Below are 21000 nucleotides of genomic sequence, written 5' to 3'. Positions count from 1 at the left end.
ATGCTATACGGTTCATTATCATCAGCAGTACGTGAAAGACATTGTAGATATTAGTAAATATCTACCCCTGTGAATGTATCCAATGCACGCATGATGTGAAAGGAAACTAACATTTATTGATTATGTACCACAGAATATGCCAAGCCTTTCTCATGTGTTATTTTTCTTTCATGATAAGAAATTTAAGTATTGGCCAGGCACGGTGGCTCACACCTGTAATCCCAGCACTTTGGGAGGCTGAGGCGGGCGGATCACAAGCTCAGGAGTTCGAGACCAGCTTGGCCAATATGGTGAAACCCTGACTCTACTAAAAAAAATACAAAAATTAGCTGGGTGTGGTGGTGCACGCCTGTAGTCCTAGCTACTCAGGAGGCTGAGGCAGGAGAATCGCTTGAATCCAGGAGGCAGAGGTTGCAGTGAGCTGAGATTGTGCCACTGCACTCCAGCCTGGGTAACAGAGTAAGACTTCATCTCAAAAAAAAAAAAAAAAAAAAAGGAAAAAAAAGAAAGAAAGAAATGTAAGTATTGCAGAGGTTAAGGCACTCTGAGAAAGGCAGGTAAGAGAGCAGTTTCTAGAATCATAATTTCTGTTTCAAATTCCAGCTCTCTCATTGGCTACATGACTTTGGGCATGTCACTTAAACTCCTGGAGCCTCAGTTTCTTCATCTGTATAATTGAACAAAGTCAGTATCTACACAAAGATTTGCTGAGAGAAATTAATGAGAGCACGTTCATAAAATCCCTAGCACCAAACTAAGTGCACAATAAACAACAACAAAAAGTTGTAATTAAACTGCTGGAGAGGATAGGCCAAAGCCTTCCAGAGGTTCCTATCTGACTTCAAGTTCCCGTCTTGAAGAGGGACTTGGGATGCCAGAGGATCTGTGCCCAGAAAGGACATCGGTAACCTGCAGAGGTTAGCAGTACCTTTGGGATCGAGGATGTGCTATCATAACAGCAAGGTTTCCTTATTTTATTTATTTATTTATTTATTTATTTATTTATTTATTTATTTATTTTGAGATGGAGTCTCGCTCTGTCGCTAGGCTGGAGCACAGTGGCGCGATCTCAACTTACTGCAACCTCCACCTCCCGGGTTCAAGTGATTCTCCTGCTTCAGCCTCCCAAGTAGCTGGGACTACAGGCGTGCACCACCATGCCCAGCTAATTTTTTTGTATTTTTAGTAGAGATGGAATTTCACCATGTGGGCCACAATGATCTTGATCACTTGACCTCATGATGAGACCACCTCAGCCTTCCAAAGTGCTGGGATTACAGGTGTGAGCCACCACGCCCAGCCTGGCACTTGATAGTTTATATCCATTATCTTGTGAAGAAGGTATCATTACAACATCCATTTTACAGGCAAAGAAACTGGGGCGGTTACACAGTTAGAGAAGAAGGACTAAAACCTAGGGTGTTGGACTCCAGTTCCACATGACTTTGAGCCTTCCTGGCAGAGGTAAGTTTGTCCTGCCCCATCACACTTGCTCTTCTCCTGAGTGCCTGGTGGTCAGCAACCATCTGACTGAGAGCAGGAGGGGTGGGGACAGGCCCTGGTCTCACTGGGTTGTGTCTTCATCAGGCCAGCTGCACAACTGGTCTACCTGGGGTCAACCAGTGTAGAGACCAGGGAAAGTCAGAGCCAAGTTCCCCAGCAGGTTACATCCATATTGAAAAGTTAAAGAGTAGCCAAAAGAAATCTGTGATGATAGGAGTCAGAAGAGTGGTTTCCTGGCAGGCTGGGGGTGAAGGGGATGGTGGTTAGGACAGGAAAGGGTACAGGGAGTGGGGCGGTAGGAGTGCCCCACATCTTGATTTGGGATATGGTATGGTTACTTGGGTGTATGAATATGTAAAAATTCATTGACATTTTCACTGGAATTCATCACTGAAGATTAGCGCATTTTGTATATAAGTTATGACTCAGTTTTTTTCATTATGCAGTGTCCATGTAATATAACTCCATTTTTAAAGTTTTCAAAATGAAAAAAAAATAATTTAACATTCTTACCAAAAAAAGAAAAAAAGACCAGCCCTTCCAAAAAAAGCATTCCCTTATCCCTTAACCCTGAAGTAAGAAATTTAACTAACACTGAAGTTGAGAATTTAAATGTGAAAGGAGGGTGACAGCCCCAAGGGTCTGGAAGCCTCCAGGACGTGTGTCTCTAGCCCTCTCCCCTGGCCCACTGGCCACAAAGCCTCAAGAACCATGCCTTTTGAGGGAGCTCTGTGGATCCTGAAAGCTGTGGGGAACCTTTCCCGGTGACGTTAGCTTCCTCTGACATAGTTTAATTGTTGTCAGTCCATGGAATCCGGATGGAGGGTTTTGGCATTTAATTCTTTTCAGTGAGGGCTGAAATAGCATTTCCATTCTCCACTCTCATTTTCAAGGTCTGGTAATTTTCTGAGACCATCACCAATTGGGCTGAGATGTTCTCATTCTAGATGCAAATAGGATGAGGAACTTTTCATCAGCAGGCCTGAGAGCAGAATGGGTCTCTCTCTAGACCCATTTTTAACCTAAGTGCTCAATAAATAGCAGCCTGTGAATAGCTATAAACCTGCATGCACCAAACAAATAGCTGCTAATTATAGATGGCAAAACGATTAGAAATACAAGAAGTTTATAAAAATTAAAGTGAGATGTTTTAGTATACCTCTTCCATAATTAGCCAGAACTACTCATTAAAAAGAAATAGGCCGGGTGCAGTGGCTCACACTTATAATCCCAGCACTTTGGGAGGCCCCGAAGTGGGAGAGGGTGTGGGCTGTCTGTCTGAGTGAATAGAGCATGGGAGTCACTCATCGCTTTCCTGACCCTAGCCGGGAGTCCAGCAGCCTCCCTCACAGCTACCAGGACAGAGCATGTGTCACTATGGGGCACTTTACACATTTACTCCTTTGTTTGTTGCCTGTTTGAATCTGTGTCATGAGAGCATGGGAGCTCCGTGTTCTATGGGGTAGATTATATGATGCCCACTTTCCAGATGAGGAAGCTCCAGCTCTGAGTTTAGGTAACTCGCCCAAGGTCCTAGAGCCAATGGGGGCAGAGCTTTCTCGCTGCCCTGGTGCATGCCCTCCAGGATGCCTGGCAGACTGGGCTACAGAAGCCAGTTGTCATGGCAATGGGGCGGGATGGTGGAGGTGAGCTCCAGCGGTTGGAGTGGCTATTGGCCCCTGTTAGACATCAGGAGTCCTTAGGTGGGAGAGATTTGGGTCAGATCCTACTTCACACTCACACTTCACACTTCACACAGGGGAGGAATCTTCCCCTGGAAACCAGGCTGCTCTTGAGGATCACACAAGAACTAGTCAAAGTCCTCCTGTGCAAGGGCAAGTCCATTCCAATAGAGGGAGAGTTGCATGACAAAGGCGATGAGTAGCCAAGGGTTGACAGTCCCAGGCCTCACTGGCAGCACCTGTGGACTTCCAAGGGTGACATCATACCTAATGAGTCATCAGATCCACAGCACCCAATACTGACACATAGTAGGTGCTTAATCACTGGTTGCTGTTATGATAATGAAGCCTTAACTTCCTTATGCAGAAATTGAATTGGAAGCTGAATTTCCTTTTGGACTGAGACCAGGAGAGCTCTCCAGGGCCAGGGCTTGGTAACCAAATGAAATTGGTTCCTAATGGGGGCTCTGTGGAAGCTCAGCAAGTGGCTCTATCAAATTAGCAGGCTCGATGGACACGAGGGAGCAGAACTCTTCCTGAGCCTGGACCCTGCCATCCCTCGTCCCTCTGAAATCAGATTATGGAGAGGGCAGGGCCAGGGAGGAAACTGAGCTAACACAATTACCAGCCCAGGCCGGTCCATCTCAGCCTGAGAACAGGGCAGGGAAGAGGAGAGGGCAGAGGGGAAGCCAGAGCTTCCCTCAGGAAATTACAAATCCAAGAAGCTGAACAGGATAAGCCTATCCCTGCCTTGCTGTGGGACCCCATGCTGGGATTAGTGAGCTAATCTCCTTGCTGTTCTTACAAAGCATCAATTCCTCCTTCCTTGGAGATCAGGGTGGTCATTCTTTTCATAGCTATGACGTCATCAGCCCTGGCTTGAACCTCCCTGGTGAGGGGTGTTTGTTACCCACCGAGACCTTCTCTTCCATGACTGATTCAAAAGCAACTGTCTGGACTGAAGCCAAGACTGCCACTATCTGGTCTTGGATCTGTCATCAACTAGATGTTGAACCTTGGGAGGTCATTGGCCCACTTCCCCATCTGTAAATGAGATTTATGATCCCATGGTAGGCATGTGCTTGTGTTCTCAGCATCCATCTACTCCTTTCCCATTGCAAGGCAAGCTGCCATCTTCCAGGTGGGTTCTGATTTTAAAACCTGACACACAGGCCGGGCGCGGTGGCTCAAGCCTGTAATCCCAGCACTTTGGGAGGCCGAGACGGGCGGATCACGAGGTCAGGAGATCGAGACCATCCTGGCTAACATGGTGAAACCCTGTCTCTACTAAAAATACAAAAAACTAGCCGGGCGAGGTGGCGGCGCCTGTAGTCCCAGGTACTCGGGAGGCTGAGACAGGAGAATGGCGTAAACCCGGGAGGCGGAGCTTGCAGTGAGCTAAGATCCGGCCACTGCACTCCAGCCCGGGCAACAGAGCCAGACTCCGTCTCAAAAAAAAAAAAAAAAAAAAAAAAAAAAACCTGACACCATGCCTCTCGCCCTCTTGGCCTCAGGAGTTTGAGCATTGCCCTGGCTGTGGTGGTCCAGGCAGAGCCATTCTTCAGACTTTCCTTTCTGCAGGAAGATTTGCTTGCCCTGTTCCCAGATGAGAACGAGGCAGTGTGTTGCCCTGGCTGACAATGTTGGCTGCCTTAACTCCTCGGAGGAAGCCAGCCTGAGACAAGGCAGATACACATGGAGGGCAGAGCCAAGAGAACTGCAGAGAAAGAGACAGAACCCTGATACATTTTAAGGCCATTCTATCATGGAATGTTACAGTTATGTTTATAGCAAAAAATCATCATTCTTCCATATACTTTGAGCTGCATTTTCTGACACTTGCCATCACCCATCTTCTAATAGACAGAGACTTCTTTTAGGGTTCAAAGTGCTGGGATTCCTGATCAGAGATTGATTTCTTTGTCATTTCTGCTCAGTGACTACAGTCCCACCCTGTGTGACTCAGCACTGGATGCACCCACTGGGTTTCCACAGGAAGGGAGACTAGGAATGTGTTTGAAGAGTCCCCTCATTTCCCACCTATGTCTATAAGCTAAGAGGAGTAGGAATAGGCTATACAGCAGAAGCCTATCCACAGAAAATGGTGCAAAAGAAGAGAAGATCTAGTTCCAACAACTCAGCTCAGGGAGACATACACTCTCTTTCCAGCTGCTGCCAGTTTACGTTGGGTTTCTGTCACTTGTACCCAAGATAGGTGACTCAGAAAATCATTTTATTCGTCTTCGTTTCCCCAGCACCCAACACTGACTGGCACATAGGAGAATTCCAGTTAAGATGAAAATTTTACTTCCCATTATCTGGACACTTCTTAATTTAATTTCCCCAAACTCAAGATTACATTGGTATTTTTAGTTGTCCGTTTGGAGGAGCAGATTAGGTTTTGGAAAGGTGGCTTCAGCAAACACCTACCAGGTGCCATCTATGAGTTAGGTACACTGCTAGGTGCATTCACATGTATTACTTCATTTACTATCCCAAACTGCTCTAGTTAATTTTATGCCCACTTTCCAGAGAGAGGAACTGAGGCTCTGAGAAGTTGGGTGGAATTTTAAAGTCACACAGCTAGCCAGGTTCAGTGGTATATACCTGTAGTCTCAGCAACTTGGGAGGCTGGAGCAGGAGGATCACTTTAGCCCAGGAGTTCAAGGCCATAGTGAGCCATGATCACATTGATTAATAGCCACTGCACTCCAGCCTGGGCAACATAGCAAGACTCTTATCTCAAAAATAAAGTCACAGCTGGTACTGGCAAAGTCAGAAAGGAAACAAATACCTTCTTACACTCACGCTGTTGATAACAAACTTATGTTCAGTTAACAGAATACCAAAGGCTCTGAATGTCCCTTCCAACTTCCATTGTGAGAAAAGCCTCCACCACAGTGTGCCCATGAGTGTCTTTAGGGAGAGGAGGAAGTTGTCTGTTAGCTGGCAGCTATGGAGGTAGCCAGTCAGTCCTCCTCTGGAATCAGCTTTGAGTCCATTTCAGGGAGCCCTTGGCCAGTGCTGGGTGTTCAAGCCTGAAGGGCCAGAGGCAAGTGTGCATCATTTGAGGGCAATGGCCATGGGCAGGGTTAAGGTAGGTGAAACTCACCCAGTTCCCATATGAAACCAGAAGCACAAAAAGGAACTACCCAAGGGCAACTCACGTGAGCATCCTATCTCATTCTTCTCAGTTTTTCTTTTTAGACATCTTAATTTATTTATTTTTTAATAGAGAAGGGATCTCACTATGTTGCTCAGGTTGGTTTCAAACTCAGGCCCAAGAGGCACAATTCTTCCACCTTAGCCTCCTGAGTGACTGGGGTAACAGGCACACACCACTGCAGCCAGCTTAAACATCTTTACTGAAATATAATTTATAATTTATATACCATAACATTTACTAAAGTATACAATTCAATGGTTTTTAATTTATTTACTAGGTAGTTGTTACAATGATGCTACAATCTTTTTTTTTTTTTTTTTTTTTTTTTTGAGACGGAGTCTCGCTGTGTTGCCCAGGCTGGAGTGCAGTGGCCAGATCTCAGCTCACTGCAAGCTCTGCCTCCCGGGTTTTTACGCCATTCTCCTGCCTCAGCCTCCCGAGTAGCCGGGACTACAGGTGCCCGCCACCTCGCCCGGCTAGTTTTTTGTATTTTTTAGTAGAGACGGGGTTTCACCGTGTTAGCCAGGATGGTCTCGAACTCCTGACCTCGTGATCCGCCCGTCTTGGCCTCCCAAAGTGCTGGGATTACAGGCTTGAGCCACCGTGCCCGGCCAATGATGCTACAATCTAAGTTAACATTTTCATCACCCCAAAAAGAGAACCCCATGTATTAGCAGTCACTCCCAAGTTTCCCCTAAACTCCTCCTCTTACCCTTGGCAAAGCTAATCTACTTTCTGTCTCTATAGATTTGACTATTCTGGACATTTCATATGAATGGAATCACAATATGTGTCCTTTTGTGACTGGCTTCTTTGCCTTGGCATAATGTTTTCTTTTTCTTTCTTTTTTTTTTTTTTTTTTTTTTTTTTAAGACAGAGTCTCGCTCTGTCGCCAGGCTGGAGTGCAGTGGCATGATATCCGCTCACTGCAACCTCCACCTCCCAGGTTCAAATGATTCTCCTGTCTCAGCCTCCCAAGTAGCTAGGATTGCAGGTGCCCACCACCATACCTGGCTAACTTTTTTGTATTTGTAGTAGAGACAGGGTTTCACCATGTTGGCCAGGTTGTTTCAAACTCCTGACCTCAAGTGATCCATGTGCCTCAGCCTCCCAAAGTGCTAGGATTACAGACATGAACCACCGTGACTGGCTGGCATAATGTTTTCAAATGCTCATGTGAGCATTCATCCACATTGTAGCATCAATCCTTTTTATGGCAAAAAATAATACCTCCTTGTATAGATAGACCACCTTTTGCTTACCCCTTCATCAGTTGATGGACAGTTGGTTTTTTCCCACTTTCTGGGTATTATGAATAATTCTGCCATGAACAGAGTGTACAGGGTTGTGGGTGGTCACCTCTTCTCTTGATTTATTTATGTATAATAAATAACTCCCCACTTCCCACCCTCATTTTCCTCCCCACATAGGTCACAGTTCCAGTGTGTGTAGTGGATATCCTTCATTTTACGGCATTTTACGAAAAATGTGTATTCCTCTTTTGCCTGCGTGCATTTGTACATTTCACATACATGCTATTGTGTTTTAGCTATTATTCTGTCTTACTCTCTTCACTCAACACGGTGTTTTTAGGATCCACCCATGTTGCCAGGAGTACTCCTGATCCATTACTTTCAGCTGCTGCGTGGCCCCCGGGGGGTGGGCCGAGAGCACATGTGCAGGTCCACTCCCCAGGGATGAATGCCTGGTTTCCCCAGCTCCCTGTCATCATACACAAACCCACGTGTCCCCTCAGGACCTGGGGGAGAATGTCTAGAATTTATGTTCAGGAGTGGATTGCTGGGTCATAGAAACGTGCATGCTTACCTTGAGTTGTGCTGGATCATGAATAGTCTTTCCCCGGCCAGCAGGCAACAAGATTAGGGACACATGGAGGAGATGGAATTGTTGTTTTCCTGCATTTTACCAAGCAGGAACAATAGCTGAAATGCACTCACTATCCAGGTTGGCAAAGCTTCAGTACATCAGTGCCAAGGTACACCGTGCCTACCGAAGGATAGAGGTAGACTCCTCTTTTTATTTGTCTCACATCACTTTGCTGTTTCTAGAGCACTGATTCCCTTTAAACATTCTGGTCTCATTAATTGAGGTTGTTCTTTACCCCTTATGGAAAAAGATTATGAAGGGAAACTACTTCCCAAGAACTTTCCTTTGTCTTGGGGTGCAAAACCCTTTGACCTGGAATGACCATTTCTGTGTTTTACGACTGGGGAGGAGATGCTAGGAAATAATTGGTTCCTAAAACCCTTCCCAGCACCCAGGATCACCAAGGAGAGGAAAGGAAAGGAGAATTCAAATGATTGGTTAGGAATTTTTACCTCTGACTTCTAGTTGTTTCTTAGAGAAAATCAAATCCTCATGAGCAGAAAAGGCTGAGATATTTCTTTGCTGTGGAAACTTCCTATATTTGGGAACAATCAATCATTCCAGCAAATCTTGGGGTTATCACATCACTGTGAGTCTGCTGAAGAGAAGTTGTCTCTTTTTAAAGGACTTAAGAGTTTACCCTAGATCCCTACACCCAAGGGTGCCTCTTTTTACACAACAGATGGGCATCAGCAGAAGTCTTTTGCAAAGAACCCATTTGTATGTCATGTGAATCCCTTTGTCCTCATTTTGGTTTCCTAAGTTTGGATTTCTCATGATTGGCTTTTCTTAAAGTGAAAGCCATGCTTGTGCTCCACAGGCTAGAGGTGAGAGTGAATTGGGCAGTGTTGGGACAGTCTGGGCAGGTCACTGTGAGCGCCTGGCTGGTGGCTGGGAGGGGAAGCAGGGCTGGGAGCGCCTCAGGCTCCCTCCAGCTTCTGGTTTTCCCTCCTCCGTTTCCCCTCCCTCCGTTCCCCTCACCAGCTTCTGGTTTTCGAATCCCAGCTCTGTGGAGCAGCTCCTGTGGCTGGCTTTATTCAGAAGTATTTAGGGCAAAAAAGGAACCCTGAATTTCACAACGCTGAGCTTCATTTCTATTTATGTTCTCATAAATGCAGAGAGGGAGGAAGAGATGACATTTTTGGAGAAGTCACCAGTACCTTCTACCTCTATTTGTCCCCAACATTTTGCTTAAGAGCAGTATCATGGCAGTGGAGCCAAAGTCAACCGGTTATTGGACCTGAAAAAACACAGGATTATGATGACAATAACAGCTGCTCTTTCTACCCAGTTCCTACTGGGCATTGTGCTAGATGCTTTGTGTATGTTTTCACTAATCCACAGGACAGCATTGCAAGGTAAGCCTCGTTGCAACTTTGTGTATGAAGAAATTCAAGTTAGGAATAGGAAAGTGACTTGGCCCATGTCACAAAGCAGAGAGTTTATCCTAAGTCTCTGGCTTTAAACATCACATTCTTCCTACTACACCATGCTATCCGGGACCCCCACTTTCCACCTCACTGAGGCCCTCATATTTCCCTGACTTCCTACTTCTGCTCTTCTAAGAAAACTGAGCTGTGACCCAGAGCATGAGGGGAGGAGGTTTCTTGGCACCAGGAAAGAATTCAGGGCTCAGGGAGACAGCTTAGAGCCAGAATAAGCTCATTAGGTCACGAGAAAGCAGGGATGATGGGAAGACACTTCTTATTCTTGCCCTCTGATCCCACTGCCTCTGGGAGAGTGTGGCATCCTCACCCCGGCAATGCTTCCTCAGGGGAGTAAGTTTGAAGCAGTCTGGGAAACTGGGCAGCTGAACCCCTCTTGACCCCTAAAGTCACAGTGGGGGCTGAGAAGAAGAAAGACCGTGTACTGTGGGCTCCGCAAGGGTCCAGGGATGTGTGCTGGGCTCAGATTTTCCCTCCACTCCAACTTTGCAACAACCTGGGCTCCCGCGCCTGCTGTTTGGGACTAGCTGGCCTGAGGCGAAGAGGGGAAAGAGGGCGGCTGGGCAGGGGAGGATGCAAGCCTGCCAGGAGAGCCCGCAGTGTCCTCAGCATGGGCAGCAGGGAGTGAATGAAGGGAAGGAAAACTGCAGTGCTCAAGAACCTCCCTTTCCTGGACTGGCTGCTCCATTGGATGGAGCTTGCAGGATGGTGGCACACAGGTGAGGAGGCACCATTCCTGTGGGCCACAGTGTGATAGCAACAGGCCTCTACGGACTGCAGACACACAGAGCAGTTTTGCCCTTGGTTACCCATAGATTATCTTAGAGCTTCCTGTTATTCTAAACATTGAAAGTGGGAACCCTGGAGCTTGAGGAAAGTGGAGACCTGGCATCAGGAATTCCAGGAATCCAAGAGGCTGTCACCTGCCGTGAGGTCAGGTCCTCATGGTAAGGGCCTGGCCAACAGATCTTCCTTCTGCCTGTCAAGGACTTGTCCCTGGCCCTGTAAGAACCCACGGCTGAAGTGCAGAGTCCTTGATCCATTCCTGGATTAGTAATCACAAGAGTCAATTCCAATTAGAATAGAGAGCCTAAATTATCTGATTTGACACAAATGAGTTAATCCTCTTGAATGAAGACCTAGCTTGGCCTCTTAGACCTGCTGTCCTGGCAATTCCAGTTTATCCAGTAAGTTTGACTTCTTTTCCAAGCAGACCCTAGAGGCACGTTCGCCTTTGGTCCTCCACCTTTTCAGGGCCCCCAGCCTTCTTCCTGGCTCCCCTTCTCCCTAGTGCACCAGCGTTAGAATCAGTCCAGTCAACTCTTTCCTTCCTTCCAAGTGAAATCCAAGAACTCAACTTTTCCTGAATTCTTTAAGCCACCCATATTGACCCAAGGGATGAAGCGGCAGAAACAGTGTCGTGTGTAACAGACAGAGGGTCCACACTCCTACCCCTCAGTGATCCCTCAAGCATGTCTGCTGGTCTTAGTAGGGAGTGAGGTTACCTACTGGATCCCAAGTCAGGAGAGGAGAGGGAGGGTCAGTAGATCAAATGTAACTGCTGACTCAGCCAGCCTCATGAGAAATTACGCCACACACCCTGGTTCAGCGGGGCCCCAAGCCTAGGACATCTCCGCGGGTCTCTCCAAAGGACAAGTTGGGGGAGTTGCAGGATTTGGACACCGGCCTGAGCAGAAGGAAAAATTCATCTTTGTGGCAACTCTCGCCCCCACAGTCAGCAAGACCTGGAATGAGACAGTCTGGGACTGTGGGGTGGAACAGCTGGGTGGAATGGCCAGTTGTTCCACCTATTGGCATTGACCAGCCTTCCCCACTGAGGCTGAACTTGGCAGCTCCGGCCCATAGAATTCCAACCTAGGCAGCTGCTTGAGAAACAAAGTGCTTGAGTTTGCTTTGAGCAGGGATGTTTAAAACTAGGATAAAGATAACAGGATATGAGCTATAAGCTGCTTATCACAGCCAGTTTAGGAAAAAGACCATTCCAGGACCCAACAGGCAAGAAGAGAACAGCAATTTGAGCCAGTCTTCTTGGGCCTGCAACTGGGCATATTCCATTTAAAACTTGTCCTTTCCTCTTCTGGCCCTTGGGTGCTTACAACCTGAAAGGTCTTCTCCCATTCTAAAGCCTCTGCATACCTACAACCTAATGATTCAGCTCCCACCCTCTGGTCCCTTTTGCTTTTCTTCCAGTACCCTAACATGTTTATTGCTCTTCTCTAAAAGTCATCCAAAGGATTCATTTACATCTCCAGGGGGCTGAAACACCAGGACAGCATTCAGTAACCTGGGAGTGGTTAGAGTTGCTAAGCGAGGTGCAGAGACAAGTCACGTTAGTCTGAGTGATGATTTTCTAGCGGTGACGGTGATCCAAGCACAGCTAACCCTGTGTTTCCTTTGCCAAAGGCTCCATCCTCACCCTGCCTCCTCACAGACCATATTCAGTTCCTTGCTACTGCTGCATGTTGTCATCAGAGTCCCCACTGGAGTCGTGCTGGGTGAGGGTGGGGAGGTCAAGGTAAGCACTTCCCCAATCAAGAACCACATCTTAGTGAAGGAAGCAGCAAGACGTGCAGAGAGCAGAGCCTCAAAAGTCAAGCCCAGCCTCTCACTGTCCTTGCCTCTCAACCTCTAAAATGAGGGAGCTGAACTGGGTGATGCAGCTAACCACTCCCTCTCCTTCAGGATAAGCTCAGAAATGCTTATTTCGGCCTGGACTCTTCTCTGCCCTCCCCATATCCCCACCCTTGCTCTGGCTTCTCTTCTGGCAGATGTGTCTTATTTGAAAAGCTTTTTTCCCTAAGTATAATTCCATCGCCTCTTTTCCACCAGCAATTCAAAACCTTTCTCTCTCACTCCACTGCCTTTCCAAGTGCCACGCATGTGCTCCTGGGGATCCAGGTTCCATCTAGATCTGTCCCGAGGGTTTAGTGGGCCAGGATTGCACTCTGACCCTCCTTCCCCTTGGACTAGTCAGACTTCTCTTGTTTTTGTTTTATGGTTTGGCTTCTTCTTGAATCAGATGTTACCGAATGCATACGTGTGCATGCACACCCACACACCAATCCTGCATGGAAAACTCTGGTCAAAACTTTTCTTTGGCAGAGACGCAGAGCATTTCCATGGCTTGCCACTTTCCTGATTCTCTTAGGGCTGGCCCAATGCCAGATAGGAAACTTTTAGCTCTGAAGGCCGGAGAGAAGTTTGCTGTCCCAGCTCCCGAGGCCTGTCATCTTCAGCACCACCATATTAAGACTATAGTTTAATAAAATCTGCCACTACTCACCCCAACCCCTGCAGACTTGCAGAAAGTGGAGAGCTGGTACCAAATTCCAGGAATCAATGAGGCTGTCAGGAGGTCAGGCACTCATGGTAAGGGTGGTCATAAGCAAGGAGCTGAGAGGTCTCTGTCAGCCAGGCCTCGCTTTGTTTTAAGCTCCCAGATTTCAGGTGGAGCCTCCAGACTGTTGGCTTCCCAAGTTGGAGGTGGTGTCCAAGGCCCCAAACTCTGCTTTAGTCAGGTCCACTATAATGGGAATAATTTACTCTTTTTTGTGTGTTTTCAGGTTAAGACTTACTGAGGTACAGTACATTCTTTCTCGGAAGGAGAGGTTACTTTCTCAGCAGACTCCATCCAAAAAAGTCTTCTACATGGTGTGCACACTGGTATCAACAAGCAATGAAAGCAAAAAAGAGAGAATGTACTAATGATAGCAAACATTTCAGTGCTTTCTAAACAGACATTGTTCCAAGCTATGTATAGCTTATATATAATTATTATATAATTAATCATTGTATATTATTCTATCATAGTTTGTATATTATATAACATATAGATAGCATATATATACATATCTGCTCATTTGATCTCTTGACAATGTGCTGAACCCATTTTACAGAGGTAAAGCTTGAGGCTCTGAGCAGCTGTACACTTGCCAAAGATCTTGGCTCACTGGTTCTGGTGGGCACTATAGAGACGTTTTAAAAATGAGAGCTTATCAGAGTGAGAGCTAGAGAGCCTTCTGATCCCTAGGAGGGAAACACAGAGGAGCTGGAACAGAAGGAATCGGATTTAAGTAGAGACTCCATAAGCCCAAAGGAGTCATTTCCCAACTTCAGTACTTTGAAACATTAGATATCCTATTTTCTTACAACATAACTGTCTTGCAGATAAGCACCGCTAGATCCTCTGCACATTCGAGTAAATCCTGTTGTGAACTGAACAGAGTAACTGCTCTTGCTTATCCAGGCCATGTTAGTGCAGGGCACAGGGAAGTTTAAGTTTTGCCTCTAAGCCTCCATTCTGAGAAGCATCTTACCACCATTGTTCTAACAATGAAATGCAGTTAGGATTCAGACAGGTTTTCGATCCACGTGCACTATTGCATGTGAGAAGCATCATTAAGAAATTCAAAATTACTTTTAACTATTTGAATTCATGTAATTTCATTCCAGTATGAGTGCTCAAGGACAAATGAGCACTCAGATCCGAATATCCCACCTGAGAACCACACAGTTTGTTCAAAACCACTATCCTGCTGCTGCAAGGCTGGGACTCACTGAGCCTTACTTCACCTTAGTGTTTCAATCGTGGCATGCTGTCTTGCTTAGGTCATGGGGGAAGGACAGTCTTCCTTTGGAAGCATGTTTTCCTGACAAGCCTTGGTTGACAAGAATTTTTCAGTTAACTGTAGCAGGCAGCTTTACAGACAGGAGATATGAGCTTCGTTTTTTTTTTTTTTTTTTTTTTTTTTTTTTTTTTGAAAAAGTTTGCAGTGCATGCCTGGGGCAAGGCAGGAAATGCAATTTGGTATTTGGAAACATCAGAAAATATTTCTCTGGAAGCCGTTTGTAATGTCACTTCACTGCATTGTTCCCTCTGTTCCAACTAATAAAATTATCAATTCCAGGGTCTCGCTATCTTACGTCCCTTTAAACACAGTAAAGGAGACCAAATAAATACCTCCTCCTACCCTGCATTTTGTTGTCCAGATGTGACCTTTGTCCCAATACCTAAAAGTGACAATGACCATTGTCATGGATGTGGAACACTGCAGTTTTCCTTTTAGTTTTCAGCATAGCTTTCAATCAAGTTTCCAACTAGGTAAGAATTAAAACAGAAAAGAAATAAAGGAGAGGTGTCTAAGCAACCAAGTCTTCCCTGGAAGAGAAGAGGAAGACGTGAGAAGTGAATAATAGGTTTATTTGCATATACACAAGAGAAGAGTTAACTGTTGCTGGGTGAGAAGGAGGTAAGGCTTCAGCAGAGGAAGGCACCTTGACAGACAAACAAGAGACTCTCAGCTTATTAAATCAAGCATAGTCACAAACTTCACTTGCCCCAAGCCAACAACTTATTTAACTCATTTACCTGCTGTCCTAGAGAATCACTAACACAACCAGCTGGAAAATAGAGAGAAATGATTTTACATATCTGGACCTGCCACTTAAAACTTTATGTACAGGATGCAGGAAAAAAACTTAAGAGGCACTTCCAAATAGTTCTTGATCTAATCAGTGCCATCTGTTCTGCTATTAAAAATATCTATTATGGAAGAAATTGGGTATTAAATGCACCGTCAAAGTTGGGGCCTCAATTCTAAAAGAGTTTAGGCAAAGGTACTCTAAAAGTGGTTCCTGCCAGGTATCCAGACCCACAACCACAGACACAAAAATCTCTGGAGATGAGGGTGGAGCAGCTATAAAGCAAGCATTTCTCACCCTGCTTATGTGTGTGTGTTATGGGGCCTATCACCTGGTGAGCTGAGCCTAGGATGCTGGGAAGCCTTTGCCAAGGATGGAAGGCATACTTACTAAAAATGATCTTTCTTGGCTTCTCAAGTTAACCAGAATAAACTCTGACTTCTCTTTTGAGTACCCAAATGAGATTAAGGCTTTTAACATGAAAAGACCAAATTCTGCATTTGGGAATTGTAACTACCAAGCAGCTAGTTCCTAAGGGAACTTTAACTACTTCTCTTCAGGAAGATTTGTGGATTGTCCTTTGAGAAGTCAGAAGAGGCTATGTGCTGATGAAAATAAAATAGAATAGAATAAAATGAAGGACTGGGTGTGCTGACTAAGGAGGGGAAGAGAAACACACACTGAGTGATCATATATTTTTTTTTTGTATATAAAGGATTAAAAAATTCAAATTTAATACATTTTGGAAAAGCAAATGTAAAATGACTTGGGCTTATAAAACCAGCATTTACAATTATCTGTGAATAGTCAAAGACAAATCATAGAACCAATTTGATTACAAATCCAAAGCAATTCTAGTGTTGGTTACAGAATCACTTTCCCACTCCCCCAGTAAAAGTCCAGGTGTTAAGTTGTACACACCCCCATGCTACGCACACTCCTTCATCTCCTTCTCAGTGTTTTCATACCCCAGCCGCATCACACACACCAGGCACATCTTCTCTTTAACAGAGCTTATCAGGATGGTATCTCCTTTTGGCTTAAATCAACCACCTTGCGTTTATAAATAACCCCCCACCCCCAGTGCCTGAATTCATCCACGTCTTCTGCCTTCATAGGCAGCCTCCCCTTGGCCCCAGTTCCAGCAGAACAGGCCTTCCTCTAAAAGGAAGTCTGGGGCAGTGAGGCCACACTAGTCAGCGTTCGGCCCTCCCTGTACCAGTCCCAGCTGGGCTCCTAATTGTCTAGCACCTTTGCACTCAAGAATGTTATATTGTTTTTCTCTCTCTTCCTCATTTCTTGCCAGTATTCTGCCTTTTCATAACATTTATGCCAACAAGATATCTAGTCATTCCTAGACCTTCCTGTTTTGCACAACCCTTCACAGATAACCGAGTGACTGCAACGCTGAAAATCTGTTGCTCTTTTCTCTTCTAAACCTGTATCTACCTCAATAAAACTGAGTCTTTTATGGGAACCAGAAGACTTAAGACTCATGGGAACCAGCAGTCATAAGCCGGAGACTCCTCTCCCTCACCCTCTGACTCTTAATAGACCTACTCAATAAGAATCTGTTACCTTGAGACGCCTACTGCTCTGCAAAGTCTAGTGAGAACACCACAGCCTCTATCAACTGCAAGTCTGAGGGAAGATGCCAGTCCCTTCACTTCTGACCAATAGTTCTGGGTTGAGTTAAATGAATATAGTACCACATTCTGCTCCTCACTAAGCTTCTTCATTAACACACCTATAACAACTACTTTAGTAGTCTGAGCACAAAGCTCTGGAAAGCTGTCTTTGCCCTTCTTTCACTATGCCTCGATCCATCACGGGAGCCAAGGAAGCACCTGCTGGCCTTGTGAGTGCCTCTTAGGATCTAGCACCTAACTGGTTAAAGTCTGTTATCCATGACTAGCTCTATTTTATGGCCTTCATACAGTACATGTTGCAGCACTGCTCAATTTGCAAACAGTGAAATTTATCAGGAATCTATATTCTCTTGAATCTGAAGTGCTAAACCTCTCATTAGCATTAAAATTTCTCCTTTTTTATAGTATGTCCACATTAAATGCTCAATAAAGAAGTGTTACTTAGAGAAAACATGGAAGATTTCTTTAAGAAAGGAACCATGCTTTCCTCTCCAGTGCAGCCAATGGGCTGAAGGCCTGTTTCCATTCTCCATTCTTCCAGCATAAATCTACAACTCACTGGCAGCACAACCTGATTTAACAGGCACCCATCATCCAGACCAGAACACCTATGGCATGTAAACAGGGTGAGATGGCAAAAAGTACAAATTCACGAAGTCCTTTCTGATGGAGAACTGAAAGAAAGGTCTTATAAGACAATGAGCGCACACGTGCCAGTGTGCGTACACAAGAACAAGTTGAACGTCTCAACAAAGAATTACTTCCACAGAGCCTTGCACGGCACACTACGCTCACGCCTCACTAGAAAGGAATCACTTGGGGTGTTTTTTTTTTCCCTTTCTTAACACAGCACAAGCCAACGGCCAGCTAGACATTCAGACCCGTTGTTGAATGTTGGATAGAAGGGAGCAGCATCAGACACAAAATTTCAGGCCCTGGTTTCATGTGCCTTTAATACTTTGTTTCCTTTCCTCTGTATTCACTAAACAGATTTTTTTTTTTTTTTTTTTTTTTTTTTTTTTGGTAAGGCTACTTTTGTAGCTTTTTGTTTTCCCTTTGTATTTATCATGTTTTTAATTTCTTCTCTGAGGAGGAATTCTCTGAATCTGTATCTTCCAATTCAATTCGGTGCCTTTTGAGGCCACTGTGGCCATGAACAGCCCTGCTGCTATCTATGGCTGGGGTGTCAGTGGGGTCCTCTCTTGTTCCAGCATTGGGGGTCTCACAGGCCATTTCAGACCCGCAACAATCTTTGTGTAGGAGTGTCCCTGTCAGGGACAAGTTATCACGGTCAGTGTCTGAGTGTCCTGGGGAAGAGTAGGCCACCGCCTCCAGCTCCCCCAAGTTCTGCCCGTTATTGTGAGGGTGAATGGGACGAGGGTGTAAGCGTCCATTGTTGTGGTTGGCACAGATGGTTTCGAGGCTCCTCTCCTCACTGTCATCAGACTGGGTCCTGGGACAGTTGCCAGACCCGATGTTGAGAGTGGAGCCAGATGCCTTGGGGACAGAAGGAGAAGGCGGCTCCTCAGCCCGACTACTCAGGGCCTTTCCATTGAGCTTCTTGGTTTCAAAAGGGTGCTCTACAGAGCCGCTATTGCCAGTGTCCTGAGAGGTACCTTCTGGCACCTCTGCCCAAGCATGGCTGCTGTGCTCATGGCCTGGGCCATTGCTGGGATTTCTAGGAGTCTCTTCTTTAAAAGCGTCCTTGCTGCAGCCTTCAGGGGGCAGGTCCTGTTTCCTCTGGGCCATTGCTATGTTTAGACAGGCTTCCTTACTGGAAGAAGGGGCTGGGTTGTCTTTGTGGCTGGTTCCTGCTCTCCCTTCATCTGCCTCCCCGGTCACCAAGGAGGTCTCTCCATCTTTGTTATTTGAGTAGGAGATATAAGAGTAGCGGAGCCACTTGTAAGCTTTATAAATTTTTCGCTCAACTGATTCTATGTCAGAAGTCGGTGAGGCCCGGCTTGGCTGAATCTCTAGTGTGGAAGTGCTCCGCTCAGGAGATGAGGTGGGGGAGGAGGAGAGGTCATCCACTTTGATCTGGGGGTAATCATAGTTGTCTTCTCCAATGTAAGTGTTGGTGGGCTTGACTGGGGCACTGGGCCTGTCTTCTCGGGTTGTCTTCTGTCGACGCCGCATGGCATTCCGCTGCCAGGTAGAGGCTCGGCGTTCATTCAGCTCCTCCTCATCCTCGGAGCTGCTAGAGCTGCTGGAACTGCTGGATTCATCTTCGGGGCTGGGTGACCGTGGCCGGGGAAAGAGATCTGTGTCTAGTTCCACCTCACAGACATTCTCCTCAGAATCGGACTCATTGGAAAGGGCCAGGAGGCGTTTGTCTTGGTAGCGCCGCAGAGCAGACAGACGCTGCTGGCGAGAGGCTGCGTCCTCACACGTGGGTGTTGGTGGAGTTGAGGCTACTGCGTTTGTGGTGGTGACCCGCAGGGGCCCCAGGTGGAAGGCGTTGTCGGCAGACTCATCTACTGTGGGAGGCGGGGAGCGAGGCAGTGAGGCCGAAGACTCTGAGTCAGTGTAGCCTGAGCGCTCGCTGACCCCTGCGTGCAGTTGCAGGATGGTACTCTCACTGAGGTCACTGTCTGAGTCAGAGCTCCAGCCCTCGATCTCTCGGCGTACCAGGGAGTCAAAGAAGGCCATCATCCGCGGGTCTTCCTGGACCGACTGGTTGGCGTAGTCATGTGACAGGCCACTCCCACTGTTCAGCACAAGGCTGATGTACTCTTCATGGGTATAAAGGCAGCGGGAATCGTCCTCAATCCGACCATCGAGGTCTCCAGTACATCCTGGCTGCTTGTATGGGCTCCAGATCTGTACAGAAAATGAAAAACAAAAGCAACAAGGAGTAACTGGAAAGTATTCTTTCACTGGTGGTAATAAAGAACACCAAGGCAGAACTTCCCCAGACCCTCCCTGTAATTTAGTTAGGACTTGCTAACCAACTTAAAAATATGTTCTTTACTAGACTGGATCCTGTGGGCTGTGTATGAAAACTGAGGCTTTTAGAATCAGATGTGGGGACAAGCATGGTCTAGAACACAGTATTAGTCTAGTGTCAAGAGACCTACCTAAGTCCTGTCTCTAGGCCCAGGGTAATCACATACTTTCTCCACCAGAATCTTCCTCCCTTTTAGTTTCATCTATTAGTAGTTGGACATTATAATAACAATCCTGGAGGATAGAGGATGACTTGAAGACTGGCCAAGGTGTTAAAGACTTTCAGAAGACCGAAGCTGTGCACAGAGAGGTACCACTTTTCCGAAATGTAAACAGACCCAGCACTCAGCCCTCTATGGTAGTTAATATCTGAGCCTATGGCTCCACTTCTGCCCAACTGCAACATTCCTATATTTAACTGATGGGAATTGCTCACTGGAGCTTGATAAGAATAGCCAACTGCCTACACTGCAGTTCCCTCTTGGATATACAGGCACCAGTTACCCAGGAAACTGGGTTCTCTTAACCAGGGAGCTGCTGGCTTGCTCCCCAACAAGTCTGTTAGCTATAGGAGTAGGTAGGACACATGCCCCAAGGACAGGTAACTGCAGCCCCACTCATAATACCCCTCTACTCCATGGTCAGGGACATGGACTCATCGATAAAAGGCAGCAGAGCTAGGACTCAAACTCAGGTCTGCCTGACTTAAAGGCTCAACTTTACTGTTATGCAAAATTCAAGTGCAAGGTAATTAAGCTGTCACTGCAAATGAGAACGATTAGCTCCACCTGACTGCCAGACTGGTTCACAGCAGCACAAAGCAGCCCAGTTACATCAGCCTGTAGTCATGGCAACTCAGATGAAATCCCAGGCAATCTTCTTGCCTGACAGGCTGGTGTCTATCTTTAGATGGCATCCAACCCAGAAAACAGTGGCCCCTCATTCCCCATCCTTCATCTAGACCAAGACTTCGTTTCCCCAAATGCTATCTAAGGACAAATGCACCTCCCTGTGGGAATTCTCCTGAGTCCCATTCCTGCCATGCTTTACTTGGCAATTCCTGAGAGGTAGTGTCTCTGCAGAGGACCCCCCCAGTTCCAAAGAGGCTGAAGAAACCTAGATTAGCATCCCTCCACCAGTTCCCAACTCAGATTCATTCCTCCTTCAACTTTTTTCCCTACCCATAACTCTAGATGTTGCTCAGATGTTCTCTCCTCTCCAGCTTCATAATCTCACCCTAGAGAATTTTAAGGGATTGGTTTTCACTTTGGAGTACACAA

The 21000-nt window shown here is 46.2% G+C and overlaps 1 protein-coding gene across 4 annotated transcripts in view; it reads right to left on the bottom strand.

Annotated features, from left to right (window-relative positions):
* Window positions 1-14883: 14883 nt before the first annotated feature.
* DCAF5 (DDB1 and CUL4 associated factor 5) overlaps window positions 14884-21000 on the bottom strand; it is a 109852-nt gene continuing 103735 nt past the window's right edge. For all 4 annotated transcript variants that reach the window (XM_050797334.1, XM_050797336.1, XM_050797337.1 and 1 more), the window contains exon 9: window positions 14884-19594. In XM_050797334.1, coding sequence (XP_050653291.1) covers window positions 17840-19594 — 1755 coding nt within the window. In that variant the 3' untranslated portion in view covers window positions 14884-17839. The remainder of the gene's footprint in view (window positions 19595-21000) is intronic.

This window comes from Macaca thibetana, chromosome 7 (genome assembly GCF_024542745.1).
Source record: "Macaca thibetana thibetana isolate TM-01 chromosome 7, ASM2454274v1, whole genome shotgun sequence".
NCBI lineage: Eukaryota > Metazoa > Chordata > Mammalia > Primates > Cercopithecidae > Macaca > Macaca thibetana.
Note: the sequence above shows the minus strand (reverse complement) of the source record. Positions and strands in the feature narration are given on the sequence as shown.